We start from the raw sequence: 17,476 nt of genomic DNA, 5'->3' as shown, positions 1-17,476 counted from the left end.
AATCAACTAAGGTATAGATGCAATCAGAAATGTATTCTTTTCTCCACTAACTCTGTCAGCTGTTCCCTCTCTAAAGAAGAGCAGACTGAGGAAAAGCCTAGATGAATCTGCTTCTGTACCTGAACTGGATCCCATAAAGTCAGCTTATGGTGCACAGCTTCTGGTTCCAAATATAACTGCTGTGTTGAGTGTTGTGCAGCTCCAGTATGCGGATTTAGCATGAGTCTCATAATAATGACAGTGGATTTATATTTTAGCCAATTTAATTAGCTCTTCTTGAACCAGAAACAATGTAATACTTGTTCCAGGCATTCCAGTGAATTAGTTCTAAAGTAGTACTCCGTGCTGGACTTCAGCTAGCACAGCGTTGAGGCATCTTAGTTGTCTCTGTAGTGTTTCCCAGGCATAATGTACTACAAACTGGTAATGAAAAGTAAACAGCGTTTGTTCTGTAATACATGGAGAAGATCAATATGTAGCTTGAATCAGAGGATGGCTTAGATATTTCCTTTATGTACCTTCAATACATCTTTAAATTTGGAGACAAATATATTTTGAGTAAATTTCCTATTTTCTATGTCATCTGTAATTAATATTGTATTGTATAAGTACTGATGGGAGCTGAATATCATGCAGAACTACTACTGGTTAAAAATATACAGTTTAGTTGGGTCTTCTTCTGTAAGACCAAGTGATGATATTTGGTGAGAGGGAGGCTGCACTTTGTTCAAATGTCTGCCAAAGTCAGTTTACCTAAAATTAAAAATGTCTTCTGTTGCATTAAGAGTTAACTACAGTGGCTCCATAAGAATACTAACATCTGCTCTTCACAGAATTACCTGCAAAGATGATCTCCTTTATATTGAAGTATTTTGCTAATATTAGACAGCTCAATTTCTGTTCTGAGTATTTTAGATTAACCCTTTTTGTGTTCTTTCTAAAACTAATTTATTTATTTTTTAAATGAAATTAGGAGAGCACTGCCGTAATATACCCATACATTTCTAAGTTTGGCATTAGGTAGCATCAGGCTTCTTTAGCCAGCTCTTCTAAATCTGTGCAGATTTAAATATAATGGTTTCGTTATGCACATAAGCTGCTTGGCAGATATTTTCTTCTGGTACTTCTGTGAATTCTCTGAACAGAATTCTGTCAAATTATCTTCTAGAAGAAGGACTAGAAGTGGAAATGTTTCATCCAAAATGGAACTTCAGCCTCTGTCACTTTTCTGCCAGCAGGAGGCCTTCCGTAGTAGACCTATGGGAAAAGAAAGTAGAAAGTATTTCTTCATTTCCACTAGTACTTTCACTGTCCATCTGCACCATTAATGGTAATTCCCTGACTGGTAGTTACAGTTCTGGTCTGATGTTCGCATCACGAATCTAAGATACTGTAAGTACTGCCAGGGTTTCCATGGTGATTATAAAAGAGGTAAGAAAAAGTCAGAATCAGTGAAGGTTCCATGAAAAATACCTTGTGTTCTGATCATTACTTCTGAAGGCCTGAGTAGGCGTAGATTGCTCAAGGGCAAATGAAACTCATTTTGCTATGATAATAGTACTTTCTGAAAAAAAAAAAAATTGAGGTTGTCATATGTAGTTTGCTTTTTCCTTCATTAACATATGTCTAATAATGAAGCGTTTCATCTTAGGTTAAATACAAATATTCAGTGCACGTTTGAGACAGATTTAAGTAAAACATTCAAACAGATTTTGATGTAGCATAGCATAATCCAGCCTTTCAATTACTTGGTGTCTTGCACATTCCTGTAGTTTGTGGTTTTATGCTTACACATGGTATGAAAAGGTGCAGAGTACTTGTCTCTGAATTATTTTGTAACGGAATGAAAACTGGAGCCTTCTGTTTATTTGTGAATAATGATTTATTCTCTCTGTTGTACAGTAGTTGATAACCTTACTGCAATTAGTATTAGCCTTACTGCAATTAGTATTAGCCTTACTGCAATTAGTATTAGCCTTACTGCAATTAGTATTAGCCTTACTGCAATTAGTATTTTTCTAATCTACTGCAATTAGTATTTTTCTAATCTAGCATTTTAAATATACTTGTTTTCTTTGCTACCTCACTTGTGTTATTGTAGAAGTCATCAAAATTTAAACAATTTGCCTATTGAAAATTTGAGCCAAAATCCAGGTGACATTTATTTAGAGGATATTCAATTGAAGAGATTCAGTTTGCAAATCATCTTCTTGAAGGAAATCTTCAAGGAAAAGATCTGTTCATTGTAGTCTCTGAAAACATGTGTGTGTAGACCAGGTGGTTCATCTGCTAATCTTTATCTCTGAGGCCAAAATAAAGGTTTCATTTATTGCATGGTTGTGAAGTGCAGTCTTTCCTGTAACAGAGCAAAATGCTTAGGAGCTTCAGTGGGACTGTTAATTCCTCATCATAAGAAGTTGAGAGGACAATGAGAAGAAGGGACAGGCAGTATGTACCAATGGATATGATGGTTCCTTTGCAGTGTTGTTTGAACACAAGTCACATGTGGGGAAATCAATTTGTACACATAATAATCTGAACTACAGTAAAGTGGCTTTGGAGTTACTTTTCTGTTAACTGGACTACTATTGTTCTTCCTTAGCGTTTAGCTTCAGTGGGACTGGATGCCAGAAATACAGTGTGTATTTGGGACTGGAAGAGAGGAAAACTACTGGCAACAGCTACTGGTCATTCAGACAGGGTAATTGTATGAAAGGTTCACTAAATTTTGTCTGGGAGTTGCAAAAGGGTTTAATTTTTTTTTTAATATAGTAGGTTAATGCAAAGATAATTTTGATCATTCTACCTGGCTTTTGAAATAATGAACAAAGTATTTATTTATTCGCATTCTGCCAGCCATAAAACAAAGCACTGTTAGGAAATAAAGTGCGTGATGGATTCTTGATCTGACTCTAGTAAGCCTAGGGAGGAAATGCTTTGGAAGTACACAGTGATTAGGATGATCTATCACTCTTCATATGAGATGTTCAATGCTAGCTCACTGGACAAAGATCATGTTCTTTCTGAATATGTCCAAAATACAGTTTCTCCTGTGGGGAATGTTAATTATGTACATTCTATTTTGAAAACAATTACCTGTAGAAGAAACATAATTAGGATAAATACTCCTTTTTGTATCTATTAACAGTAAATACGAGAACTGAACAGGTTTGAGTTTAGACTATCATTCAGGATTAGGATTGAACTGGTTAATAACAAGCAAAATACCTCCTCAACATGTATACACACAAGGATGCATACATTAAAATACACACACGTTCTACAACTTTTATCCATATTATAATATTATAATGTATTGGAATGTTATAATATTGAGGTATTTTTTGAGTATTTATGTATGCAAAGCAGCAGACTAAACCCGTAGTTTGTATACATACAGTCTGTCTAGATCTTGTATCATCTAAATAAATCAGGTAGTTTTACTTAGTGTTTACAACTCAAAAGACTCCTATTTGTTATTCAAATTTCTCTTTCAGAAGTGATTCACTTCCCAGTTACATAAGTAGAAGTTTTGTTACTGACAAGATCAGGTTCTGAATTAGCAGAAGACTCCAGTACAGGCGAGAAGTACTTAGTCCTAGTAGACTTTCACAACCAGCAAAGGGAGATTTTGCTCTGAAAAGGGGTGGGAAATGATGCATATCTAATTAGGCCACAAATTCTGATGATTTATTGTTGAGGAATTATAAAGCATTTCTGTAGGTGAAATATCTTGTGTGTTCAACAGCATTTAAAATGTACTTGAATTACTGTAAATCCTGACGGTTATAAAGAACATAAATATTTTGCAGGAAGGCAGTTCTTCCTTGTGTATAAAATGAGTGATGGTTAAGTTTAAGGTAATATATTTGGATAAAGCAATTTGAAATTCTCTTCTGATTTATTCTTAACAGATGAAGAGCTAAAAGCAGTAAAATGACGTAACATTTTCTGAAGGAACTAATGACTGTGGTCACCTCTTTGGTTTTTATCTTGTACACCAAAAAGCTGAATGCCAGAAATTAAAAGTCTAAAATTGATGTATTGTGGCCCAGATTTTCAGCAATATAAACTTCTTGTTTCCAAACTTTATGCAGTATTTTTCGTTTGGTATAATCCCATAGTCCTAGAATACACTGTAAATTTGTGCTGGTGAGCTATATAGGATCTGATACTTCAATTTTTGATGTGTTTTGCTATAAATGTAACATTTATCAGAATGAAGAATTTAATTTGAACTCTGAAGATTATGTCAGGTGAATGATACCCATTTTGTCACTGGAGTCTTTTTTTAATCAGGTTAAAATACATACTGTAACTTTTACCTAAAATAATGGATACAGATAAGTGTACCAATCTTTCATACCTAAAGTTGAGGAAGATTAGCTTACACCATAATTCCCACTTTATTTAACACAGTAAATATTGTTTATTCAATAACATCTTGGAGCTGGAATAGATTAGTAGTGTCAAGGCAGGAGTGAGGTGTGTTGACAGAACTGTGTGAGGAAACTTGCATATTTGCCTTAATCTTTGTTTACAAAGATTACAAATTTACCTAAGTAGTGTTCTTTCTCTTTAAGTAATATGTTGCAACAGAAATAATGTCTAAAATTTGGTAAAAGTGAACTGAGCCTAGATGTAATTACTGTATAATTTAAAATATCAGCTTACTGTATTTCTTGACAGATATTTGATATTTCCTGGGATCAATATCAGCCAAATAGAATTGTCAGCTGTGGAGTAAAGCACATAAAGGTAAATAGCTTTTATTGTTTACTTATTAAAAAGTACATAAAAGTCTCAGTAGAAATGTGTCCTCTTGGATAACGAAGACTTTAAATGTAGGATGGTTTGTATTTTTCTGTCTCTATTTTTGTAACATTTTAGCAAAGCCTTTTTTTGTTTGAAGTTTATTTAGAAACTTAGCAGTGGCTGAGTGAGATCACTTAAGGAGATGGGGAGATCATTTGGTGTAATTTTCATCATTATGTAATTTTTGGGTTCTCTGTCCTCTCTATTCCACCTAAATTGTCTCATCCTATAGTGATTTCTCTAATCAAGAATCCCTTAAGGGTCACTGAATAATTATAGGAGGAACTAAGTTAAAAGTATCAATTGAATGAACCGCTGTTTGGCCTATCATGGTACCAGCATTTGTAGGAACACCACAGAGAAGGTATAGAAGGCATGCAGAGATGAACAGATAAGAACTCTTGTGCCTCTCTACTTGCTCCCTCTAGGTCACCTTTTCTGGAGGTGATTTAAGTATGAACCTAGACATATAGTAAAAGTCTAGGATAAAATGTTTTCTTGTCTGTGAAAATCTTAGAAAGAAATCCTTCTGTTTGCCAATATTCACTGCAGGTTTCTGGTTTTCTTCTTTCTCATCAAATGCATTCTTAACAGATGGCAATTATTTCACATGACTGAGGTGGGAAGTGCTTTAACTAGAAGTTTAGGAAAACAGTTAATATCTCTAGTCGTGGTTACTGACAAGCTTGTGCCCTTAAAACCACCGCTGCTTTCAAACTGGATGGTTGACAGCAGTGATACCATCTGTTGTAATCCACAAGCTGTTTTCCAAAACCTGTCTTTGTTTGGCACCTGTATTCTGTTTAAAGTGGCTGAAATTACCCTGAACATACATAAAGCTGGGCAAAGCAAATACGTATTGACAGAGGCATGCTGGGGGGGGGGGGGAGTTTGGAGGGGGGAGATGATTAGATATTGCCCTGCAGTGATGCTCAAACAATAGTCTGTGTACTTCTGTCTGTAGGCTTTGGGAATGTGATGGTTACTTTAACTTGCAACAAAGGAAAGAAACAACCCTAAAGTAATTGTATCACTATGAGAACCGAGACTAATACTTGGGAATAGTGCCATTTATTCCTTTAGCGTTTTTGCTCTATTGGCTCATTTGGACAGGCTGGTATTAGAAGCCGTGTAAAGCCTAGGAGCTAAGGAATCTCACACTGAGCTCAAGATCCTACTCCATCCATTTTCTAAGCCTGCTATCTACCCTCCTGCCCTTCTACAGTTAACCAGAAGTGAAGAGAGCAAATGTATTCCTCACAGATGGAAAGCCGTGGGGGAAGCATTCCCACTGCCTTCTCATAAATTGGCTTATGTTAAGAGGCAAAGGGAAAATGTAATTGAATTACAGAAGGATGTGAAATAAAAATCGGTGACTCAAGGATTTTTCTGGAATTCAGCTTTATAGGAGTTCTGTGGAAGTACAAAAATTATGACACATTGGCATGTAGCCACTAAAAGGTGTAGGCCTGTAGTGGGAGTGAGATAGACACTATGTATCTGTGTCAGACACTTCATTATTCCTGTTTGGTGTTTCAGGGTGTCTGTCTCATGGCAATGAATCACAGAGCACAAATCATAGAATCATAGAACTGTTTCGGTTGGAGTCCAACTGTTGACCTAACACCACCGTGACTATTAAACCACGTCCCCAAGTGCCATGTTCACACATTTCTTGAACACTTCCAGGGACAGTGACTCCACCACCTCCCAGGGTAACCTATTCCAATGCCTGACCGCTTTTTCCATAGTTTTTTTTTTTTTTTTTTTTTAATATATCCAATCTAAACTTTCCCCTGCAAAATTTCAGGCCATTTCCTCTTGTGCTATCACCTGATACTGGAAAGAAGAGACTGACCCCCACCTCATTTCAATCTCAGGTAGTTGTAGAGAGCAATGAGGTCTCCCCTCAGCCTTCTCTTCTCCAGACTAAAAAATTGCAGTTCCCTCAGCCGTTCCTCACTTTTCTAATTTGCCATTTCCATTTCAGTTTTGGACACTGTGTGGAAATGCACTGACAGCAAAGCGAGGAATATTTGGTAAAACTGGAGATCTCCAAACCATCCTTTGTTTAGCATGTGCAAAAGAAGATGTCACATACTCTGGTGCTTTAAATGGAGACATCTATGTATGGAAAGGGCTAAACTTAGTCCGCACGATTCAAGCAGCACATAGTGTAAGTTGTGTTTTTAATGCCATTGCTGAAATTAACTGTTCACTGAACTAGAAGACTTCTCAAACACTTATCTACAAAGATTTTCTACTGTTTCAGGTATGTCTAGGACTGTTCATCAATTAAGAACTTAGATGTAATCGTATAGTTTGTTTACATGTTATCAATAGATGCTAGCTGCTGAACTGATAATGACAACTGATATTCATAGCATTGATTTGACAAAGCACACTAAATCTGAAGCGTGAAGTTGCTAAGTCTGAAGTTTTGATCAGTTTACTTAGAAATAGTTGGTAACCAAATGATCTTATTTTGAATAGAATTTTAGCATTAAAGTTCACAACGCTGAAGACTGACCTTTCATTAAAGTATCAATATGGAGTAAACCTGGTTAATCTCTGAATGGCATTCTGACCCTATTCCTAGGCAATTTTACTCCCGTTGGCTCCATAACAACACCATCTAACTTGGAGCACTTTAAATTACAGGGAGAAAGGGCAATGTAAAGGATCACGTTAGATTTCTGACCACTGTAATATAATAAATGTATGTCTCTGTTGTTGCTGCAGCAAAGGCACAGCAAGATTTTCATGTCTTGCCTCAAATATATTTGAGAGCTACTCCTGTTTGGAATATGATTGTGGCTACTGGCATTCTAGCACAGGTTTTCTGGTCAAAAGGAAACAGTATTTTTCTTAGGAAAGTGGTCTGAAATTTAACAGTTGTCACTGTATTTTGTTTTCTAGAAACCTTCTAGCAAAAATCCTGCAAACTTAGCAGCTTTTACTGGCCTCCCAAAATCAATTATGCTGGCAGTGCGTAAAGATTCATAGTAGCTCTTCAGATGAGATCTAAGGGTACAGGAGAGTAATCGCTTATAGAAGTAATCACTGATTTATCAAAGCAGTCAGACTGAAATCAGTGGGACCCCTTACCTGTGATACTACTGTGTAATTGCCAGGTTGTTGTTATGTGCAGTTGCAATAATTTTGATATACCTTTGTCAAAAACTCTTGGAGAATTTTGTTTGCATTATTCTATTTAAATTCCCTAGAATGATTAAATACAATATTTCTATATAATGTGTTTTGTAAATTATGAGTTTTGCTATGGCTAATATACATTCTCTTGCCCAATTTCTAATGTCTATGTAATTATTATAAAAGTTAATTTAAAACTTTGAACAAGGCCACTTTGAAAACTGAGGTTTTCTCTTAATTGCATTAATGTGCATGCATTTCAGTTTGTATCTTAACTGAGTTTTCCTAAAATACTGAATCAGCTTGCATTCCACAAGCTATTCCAGTGTAGCACAGCACAGTCATTAATAATGAGGCACTTTAAAAAGAGAAGAGGAAATTCAAACTGTAATAGAAGTTTGTCTTTCAACAAAGAGAATGAATTGACACTCTTTCAGTTCCTGTCAGATTCCAAATGATGTCTGAACTGAATTCATGAAAGAATGTCTCAGTCATCTCCGCATCTGTAAGAATATTTGTATTGCTTGTTTGTTTGTTTTTGTTTATTTTGGGTAACTATTTATTTGAAGTGTTCTGTTATTTATTTAATAGTTCTTGTAGTGATAGCTTAACCAAATTTAAAGATCTGCGTATAGGCTGTATTGCAGCTATTTGTTCAAAAAATTCTACGAAATCACTGACGTGGGAGCACTTGAAATAAAAGTATTCCCCTGTGCTTGCTGGTTTGCTTTCTGGATGGACAACATTTTACTGCCTGGCAGTTTCTAGCCTTTAACAAGCATCTGTTCAAAAATATTTACTTTGTGCGTTTGAATCTGTTGTACAGAACTTTACGACTTGTTATGCTATTGGTTAACAGGCTGGAATTTTTAGTATGTATGCTTGTGAGGAAGGTTTTGCCACTGGAGGGAGAGATGGTTGCATTCGGTTATGGGACACTGATTTCAAACCCATTACTAAAATTGATCTGAGGGAGACTGAACAAGGATACAAAGGTAATGAGCTATTATTTTAATGTTTTTTTCACACATCTGGATAATGGATTATGACACAGTTTCATCTGAAGCATAAATGTCTGCATATTGCTGGGTTTTTTTTAATTTGACTGTTTACTTTTGAAATCTGTATTCCCTTTTTCCTCTGACAATGATGTAGCCTGAAGAGTTTTCCCTCTTTCATAGTATAAGCTGCTGATGCTCCTCAGCATGCAAATAGTACATAAATAAAACCTAATTAAACACAAAAAGTTAGCTGACCTTTAATGCAATTAATTATTTGCAACTCTTTTGAGAGTTCTGGAGCCTGGTATTCAAAGATGCTGAGCATCTAAGCAGCAGCCCATTAGGTTGATTTGGAATATTAGCACTTGGCATAGCTAGTAGCGAAAATGTTATTAAATTTTTGACCATCAAATTTGTTGAATCTCATTGCACTTCCAGTGGTCACTTTATGATTAAACGCTCAGAGAGCTTATAATTTTCATAGCTCTTAATGCATGCTTTATCAAGATCTTAGTCTTCTGGAAATTCTGCACATCCATTTTGTGTAAACTCATGGAATTTAAGACCTCAAAAAAAGTCGTCAAAGACACCCAACCAGTAGTCCCTTTGCTCTGTAGTTCTGACTTTGAGGGCTTTTTTTTTGGCCAGAATCATCTGTTTAACATTCCTTTCTAGAAAACAATAGCAGTACCTTCTGGGCATTTGCAGCAGTTTCAATTAATTTAGAAATACTTTTTTAAACTTGTGGAGAAATAAGCCTGTACATGTGGCTTAGATCATTCTAGCCGATATTAGACTTGCATATCAGTCCATTACTAATAAAAGAATAAAACCTATGAAGCGCTGCACAGAGAATGCAGTGCTCACACAATACCTACATCTTCAGCTTCGTTGGTCTTGTGAAGTGATCCTGGGAAGAAGCTTTATCCCTCACATATGTGAGGCCACAGTAGCTCTTACTGCTGCGTGGGACATGTCCACACTCAAAGCAAAACAGGCTTTATGGCTTCAGTTACTTTTAACAGACTGTAGTTACCTTCTGTGGTAAATTATTACTTCAAAATTATAATATTACAGAGCTGTCATAAATGTCTCTTGTCTGCAGAAAGTACCTAGCTATTCTTCAACATCAAGGAAGGGCTTATTGAAAGTGAATTCTCATTAGACATGCTGTGGAGTGATTCTAACTTGATGCTGTTATTTCTACCATTTGCTACATGCTGTAGAATACAGAACATATAGCTGAGAGGATCTGAGTAAATCCAGCCACTGTAATGGCAGCTACAAGTAGGAGCGGTTTTGCCGTTTTCATACTTGGCAAAAGTAGAAAAAAATTCCATTCGAAGAAAATTAATTGAGTTGCCATTTAGTCTTTTGTATATAAGTGATAGCAAATTGTATAAAAACGATAAATTATTTTATTTCTAAAAATTAAAATAGGAAACCCTGTCCAAATTTTGTCTCCAAATCATTTAAATCCTTCAGGTTTATGTTTGTCCAAGTGCTTGCTTCAATGGCATGAAACTGATGTAAGCAAGTCTGCAAAATTTTATCAATGCTTAGTCAAAGAAGGTGAGCCCATGGGTATAATCACTGAAACAGCAAAAAGACATGATGGTGAATCTGTGAAAAGTGCAGTGCAACTGCTGGTTTGGCTAGTGATAAAGAATTAAGACTTTGGAGATGACTTCAGGTCATAAAATCCAAGCATGCACTTTGACCCTGTCACGCTAACTTTTGAAGATTTTGAATCTTTTTTTCCAGATTCAGGGTTTCTGCTCTCTGTGTACTTTCAATGTGATACAAATCTTTCTGTGATGTTCCTGTTATGTTTCTGTCTGATGATTGCTTTCATTTAGTACTTACTGCTAATAGACATTGTATGTAACTTCAAGCAATGGTGGAAGCATTAACTGCTTACTTATGATCTTCTGTCCCTTCTCTCCAATAATTGTTTTTTTTCCAAAGCAGTTTGCCAAGGCATCAGCTTTCAACTTAAAACTTCTTTCTAGGGCACTGGGAAGACATCTCCACCCTCTGGTACATACTCACTCATTAGTCATCCTGCACCAAAGGGTACTGAACGCTTTTTAAATAAAATGCATCACCAGTATCAGTCTGATCATAGGCTTGCCTTTTATGTTTAAACACACTTGTATATTAGTTAAAAGAAAATAAAAATCTGGTAATAGATAATCTTTCTTTACATGCAGTTACTCACAGAAAGTGTTCCCTTTCCCACCTCAAAAGATGATGTGCTTTATATTCTAAACCTTAACAACAGCCATTTTCCACGTCACATCTTAACTTCATTCCTTGCGTGGCCTTTGGCATGTATCAAGAAGAGATGAGTCATAACTTCAGTATAAATTTATCAAGGTCACAAAATGAAATTATCAAAATTAAAAGGTACTGGAAATGGACAAGACAATAAATGAAGATTAATTTGCCCATTTCAAGAAATCACACAAAATGCCTACAATGTATTTTATTTATATGATAGCATATAATATAGCATATTTGGTTCCAAATCATGTAATGTGATGACATGCTTGACCTTGACTACAAGACAGACAAATTAATTTGTATCTCAGTATCTAGACCCATTATCCAAAGTTTAATTTTCATGTACTGGAACAGAAAATACAAATGCTGCAGGCAGTCAAACAGAGTGTGCTGTCAAATTGGTCAACTTCAAAGAGGGTATTTTTAAGCTTGTACTTAGTAAAAAAACCTGCCAAGTTAGGATCTGATTCATGGAAGTAAAACCAAGCTTTCTAAAAGTTACGCAAAGCAATTACAAGTTTGCAGTTTTGGGTTTGTTGTTTTGGGGGGGAGGGGTCGTTTGGTTGTTTGATTTTTTTTTTATTATTATTATTATTATTTGTTGTTTTTTTTTTTTAAATCAGTTGGGACTAAAGTGGCGAAGTGTGATAACATGGGCACAAACCATTTAAACTCACCACTAAAATGTTATTGTGCAGGAAGATAAAGTACTCAAAAAAAGGAATAGAAGCAGCTTCTATCACAGGAACCATGCCCAATCTAAAATTTAAATCTTTAAATGATGGGAAACTGAATTGTTTTTTCAAGTCAGTTCCTCAGGTGTATGCAAAGCATATGAGCCTGATCCTTTCAGAAACTGGTAACAGGAATGTTGAACACACAGAATCGACCCTTCTCCTTTTCTATCAAATGGAGGTAATTTACAGAACTTTTTTGATCTTCAGTCAGCTCTGATGTATTAGAAAACTTCAGTGTCAACAGTTGTCATAAATTAACTCTAAGTGTTAATGATCTTCACTATATCACTTGTGATGGCCATTAATCTAAGATCATTCTGTCTCCTGTCAGGTTTGTCCATCCGAAGTGTCTGTTGGAAAGCAGACAGACTTTTAGCAGGCACACAGGACAGTGAAATATTTGAGGTGCTAGTAAGAGAGCGAGATAAACCCATGCTGATCATGCAGGGTCATTGTGAAGGGGAGCTCTGGGCCCTGGCAGTCCATCCAAAGAAGCCTTTAGCAGTCACAGGGAGTGATGATCGATCTGTACGGTAAGGCTAGATCTTATCTATTTATTTATTATCTCTTCATTTTCGTTCACGTTAGTTTGTGATGTATTTCTTTTCTGGCACTATGTTAAGACTCCATTAAGACAACATTCTTTTTTCCATTTTTTTCTTAGCAGCTTTGCCTTTTCTCTTCTGGCTCCACATATCATGTAAAAGTAACCAGAATTTGTGTTCGAAGTGTGCTGGATTTATAGACTCTGCTTTAAGTGTGAGTTCATTACAGGTCTGAACAGCAGGTGCAGGTATCTAAATGGAGAATAGTCACCTCATACTTCTGTTAATACTACGCAATGAACCTAAAACCTTTGATCATATTCTTACACAGCAGGAATCTGCCTCAGCCTTGAGTGTTTAGAAAATCTGATCTAAACCAAATTCAGTGAGAAAGCCAGATAACATTAATGAAAATGCACTAGTTTACCATAGTGAAAAAGATCTTTCAGACATTTAGTTGAAACCCTTGTGCCTCAAGCCTTTGTAGCAGGGATCTGAAGTTCTGTACATGTATTTGTAGAAGTTATCACAAAGTCAAGGATGTTCCCTATTCTTGTTAAAATTTGGCAAATTGATAAGCTTCTGAATAAACCTAAGCAATTTTTATATGCTTAATAGACTTTACAGTAGAATTTGCCCATTGTGACTAATTATTTACCTGTAGTTAAAGAGACTGAGATTTTCTAACTGCCAAAGCTACCCATGGGGACTGGAGAGATTTTCAGAAGTCATGGCTTTATTATGGCACTCTCCTGAGTCTTTCCTCACATTGTGGTTCTTGCCAGGGCTTGCCCTGAAGCCCTATCCCTTGCAGCACATCATGTAAAATAGGGTTCATGACAGCTTGGTTTCCCAAGCTCCAGTTTCCATAGCTTCCTCCTTAGTGGTTTCTTCTCACCTTACTATCTTAATTTCTAACCCCTCAATCAGGTTTCCAACCCTATCCCAGATGGATAATGACTGCTTTTTCATCTTATATAGATAATGTGATTGTGTGTTTTCAAATAAACTACAAACAGCTTTTATTATAGACCACTAGTCAACTTCTTTCAAAAACATACATGTGGATTCTACCATTTGGCCATATTTCAGTGTTAAAAAAAAATCTATTTTTGACCACAAATATAGCTTCTAATTTGTGCTCCTTCAGATTCCACATTATGATTCACCTCTGCCAAAGCTTGCTGGTCAGTTGGAGTTTCTTTTACCGCTTTACTTGCACTGGTTTCCTATTCCTGCCATCCCTCATCTCTTTCTAACAATAGTTAAAATCTAAAGAGTGAAACTAAAAGAACTGCCAATTGTTCGATACAATCATATTTTCTCCCTGTTTCCTACACCTTATTTCTTTCTGTTGATAAAATGCATGAATAGTCTCTTCTGCTTCGGTTTGTCTGCACAGTTTTATTGTTAGGTACAAACTGACACTGCCTGCCCTCTGGTAGGCTGCAAGCCAGTTTTGGAGCAAGAGCTGGAATGATGGGATTAGCATTGTAGTGCCCTCGAGCTAATAAGCCAGGCTAAGACTTTGGGTTTATTGTCTTGGACTCATCTTTTGGTGAGCCTGGTAATTCAGTTCTGGCTTCAGGCTGGTTAGTGTGCTGCTGGATCACAGTGTGCTTCGACAGTCTTGTGCCCCTCAATGAAAGGCTGTGCAAGCATGCTCTTTGTGCACATAAAGCCTCAATGAGTGGTGCTCTTATGATTATTATCATTGTTTTAGCTATTATTACATTAATTATGCATTTGAATATTTCTTTATCTGATTTTTTTTTGTGCAGAGCATTTTCCTGCCTATCAGCTGAAACCAAGCAGCAATAAAGCTTTTGTCATCAGCTGTGGCTTGTTCGGCAGATGAAGTGGTTGCTAGTAAGCTTCTTGGGAGTCTGTAATCACTATGTGCTCCACTAAACAGACTCACCTGTCAGGTATATGACCAAAAGACTGGAATATTGACTAATAAAATAAAGCTTCATGAGCTTGTTTGATTTTTTTTTTTTTTAACTCAGTCATTTAAACAAATGCACAGGAAAGTTTCCAAAGAGTAGTAAACCACATTATTATCTTCTTGGAAAATGCATGCACTTTTTCTATGGAAATAGTTAATTTATCTGGCTTTTCAAAAAAAAAAAAAAGTGTACAGAAGTGTTTTGCCAGAAAAGCTATTTTTTCTAGTCTTCTAAGCAAAGGTAGGCTTTTATTTTGTCACTGGTGTATACAGATGCCTGTATGTGCGCAAATATTTTTTTTGTGTTATAAAATTAAAAACCTCATATTTAGAATTACTCTTCCAGTAATTTGAAAGGTTTGGTTCTTTTTTCCTTTTTTTAACAACAATCTACTTATTCTGCTTGTACTACCATGTATTGCAATTACTCTTCTAATGGATTGAACTAAGTGATTTGTGAGGAAGCTACGTTCTAGAGGCAAAATTTATCCGGACATTTCCTTTGAAATCTTTCCAAACCCTTTCTGGTTTGTACTTTCTTGTATTGAGCTCATAGATTCTTTCTAGCAAGACTGCTAAGATTCTTGCTTCTGAACCTACATCTGTTTTGTCTTTGAAAACAGTTTTAGCATCCCACATCCATCTTTTTTTTGTGTTGTTTTTGCCAGGAAATGGTACTTGCCATTTCTTCCACAGAGAAGCCAGTTCAAGTTCTTTCTCCCTTGAATTCTCTCAGCCTAAAAGGTAACCAGTATTGTTCAGGGTTGTTGATTCTAGACTGATCCACATAACATTAACCTTACAAGACCCAAAGGATTTGTGATTGAAAAGAAATGCACAGGTCATCTTTCCTTAGTGCAGGCAGTCAAATTATTTAATCATTTTACTACATTTATCAAACTTTTTTTTTCTCCTGTTACTCTTACGTTAAGGCTGTATCTAAATGTCACTGGTGAGGTAGTCAGAAACCTCTTCTTTTCAGGTTCTATTTTTGCTATTTGTTCTAGTCCCAGCATGGCACATAACTTTTTCTCCTTTTTTATCCTACTGATGTATATTTGGAAGCAATACTATCCTTTCCCATCCTTTGTTTCACCAAAGCATGCAAGTTAAACTCTTTTGGTCTTCTTTAATGTGATTACTGTGTTCATTCTCTCAATCATCCTAATAATCCTTTACTACATCTGTTCCTGTTTTTATTATGATTTCTTGTCATAATTCATACAGGTGAGGTCACTGTGTCATGTGCTATTATTTTGTGTACCTCCTGGAATAGCACCCATATATATATATATTAGGATCAGATTTCTTTTTTCCTGTCTGCATTTCACTAGTGGATCACAGTCATTCTGTAATAGAAAAATAGTGTGAGATCTTACTCCTTTTTTTCCTTCCACCTGTGTTTAAGCTTTAAAGCACAGTGCTAGACATAAGGCTCTAAAAGTGTGGACTTTGGTTAAATTTCATTCCATGTCTGCTTGTTTTAAAATTAAGAAACTTCTTCCATCACTGAGTTCACAGTGCCTCCCAGCTTGCTGTCCATAGCATTCTCATCTTCTGTGCCAGGTGAAAATCCTAAATGTTACTATTCCAAAGCTTGTCCCTAGAACTCTCAGTAGTACCCCATTTCTAGCCTTTCTGTAAATTTGCTAGAAAACTTTGTCCAGTATCACATTACAGTTCTCGTAAAAACTGTCATTTTTCTCGAGTTCAGCCAATAATCACATATACTACTATTCAAATATTTTACTGAATATTTTATGACTCTTTTACAAAAGCATTAAATTACAGCACTGAAAATAAAGGTAGTTGGGTATTGCTGACTTTTTTCTCCCCGAAAAGGTCTTTTATGTGTTTTATTCCATACTTCTAATTATTTTTTCCCCCTAAATCTCTCATAATACTGAGAACAGATAACCAGTTTGTAGTGATCTGAGAAATTTCCTCCAGTCCTTCTTAAAAATATGTGTGTTATTTGCCTTGCTCCATCTTATGACATCATTCATTGGTTGATTCTTTTTATGTGAAATAATGTAAATGAACAAATCAGCATGCATGTTTTGTCTGCTAGTTTGTTCAGGGTTCTCATAAAACAATTTTCCCCATGGTTGGAATATTTATACTTTTTGAGTGTTACTTTCACTTTCCATGCAATTGCAGTCTAATCCATCTTGACATTTCCTATCTACAGAAACTGCATTTTTATTACCCATTGAGGAGAATTCTATTAGATCAGTGAAGTCTGGAGATAACACCGTTTTCAGTGTCAGAAAGTTCTGTGTCTGTGTATCGATTCAGGCAGTCATTTTACACCCTCTTTCTCATATCTGCTAGACTGATAAGCAGTTGAGTGCTTAAAAACTACATTTCTGTAAGATCAAGTCAGGGCTTCCATGGCTGTAAGGAACTCAATACATTATAAAATCTTAATATATATTGTGCATGAATATGGGCCTTTACCTGATGAGTTGGAATTTTCATAGTTACTCTTGATGACATAGAAATATAGAGCAGTTAGGAAAAATGTGCTACTGGTTTCAATTTCCTTTGATGCAGATTGTGGAGTTTGGCTGACCATGCCTTGATAGCTCGTTGTAATATGGAGGAAGCGGTGCGGAGTGTGTCTTTCATTCCTGATGGATCACAGCTAGCACTTGGAATGAAGGATGGCTCCTTCATTGTGCTTCGAGTAAGGTAAAATGAGAAAACCTCACATTAGTTTCTTATATTTAGTAGGATTTTTTTTTTCCAAGTAACTCAGGATCAGATTATATTTTATTCCTATAAAAAGAAAAAAAGCATCAATGGGTATTTTATCAGAAACAGAGTAAAAATTGAGCACGTTTCCATAATATCACTTGGTGATTTAAAATGTGGGAATTTGGGAATGAGGAGAAAACCTGTGCTTTAGTGGATTCCAAATATTAGGTCTTAATGTTGAGAACCTTTAGGATTTTTTCTTTTTTTTTTTTTTTATTCTGAAATTATACA

The 17,476-nt window shown here is 35.8% G+C and overlaps 1 protein-coding gene across 2 annotated transcripts in view; it reads left to right on the top strand.

The window, feature by feature from the left end:
• Positions 1 to 17,476, top strand: part of EML6 (EMAP like 6) — a 102,881-nt gene that overhangs the window by 31,934 nt on the left and 53,471 nt on the right. For both annotated transcript variants that reach the window (XM_054383407.1, XM_054383408.1), the window contains exons 3-8: positions 2,603 to 2,701; positions 4,690 to 4,758; positions 6,806 to 6,991; positions 8,828 to 8,963; positions 12,324 to 12,525; positions 17,042 to 17,179. In XM_054383407.1, coding sequence (XP_054239382.1) covers positions 2,603 to 2,701; positions 4,690 to 4,758; positions 6,806 to 6,991; positions 8,828 to 8,963; positions 12,324 to 12,525; positions 17,042 to 17,179 — 830 coding nt within the window. The remainder of the gene's footprint in view (positions 1 to 2,602; positions 2,702 to 4,689; positions 4,759 to 6,805; positions 6,992 to 8,827; positions 8,964 to 12,323; positions 12,526 to 17,041; positions 17,180 to 17,476) is intronic.

This window comes from Indicator indicator, chromosome 9 (assembly GCF_027791375.1).
Source record: "Indicator indicator isolate 239-I01 chromosome 9, UM_Iind_1.1, whole genome shotgun sequence".
Classification (NCBI taxonomy): Eukaryota; Metazoa; Chordata; class Aves; order Piciformes; family Indicatoridae; genus Indicator; species Indicator indicator.
The sequence above is the reverse complement of the archived record's forward strand: the minus strand, read 5'-3'. Positions and strand labels throughout refer to the sequence as shown.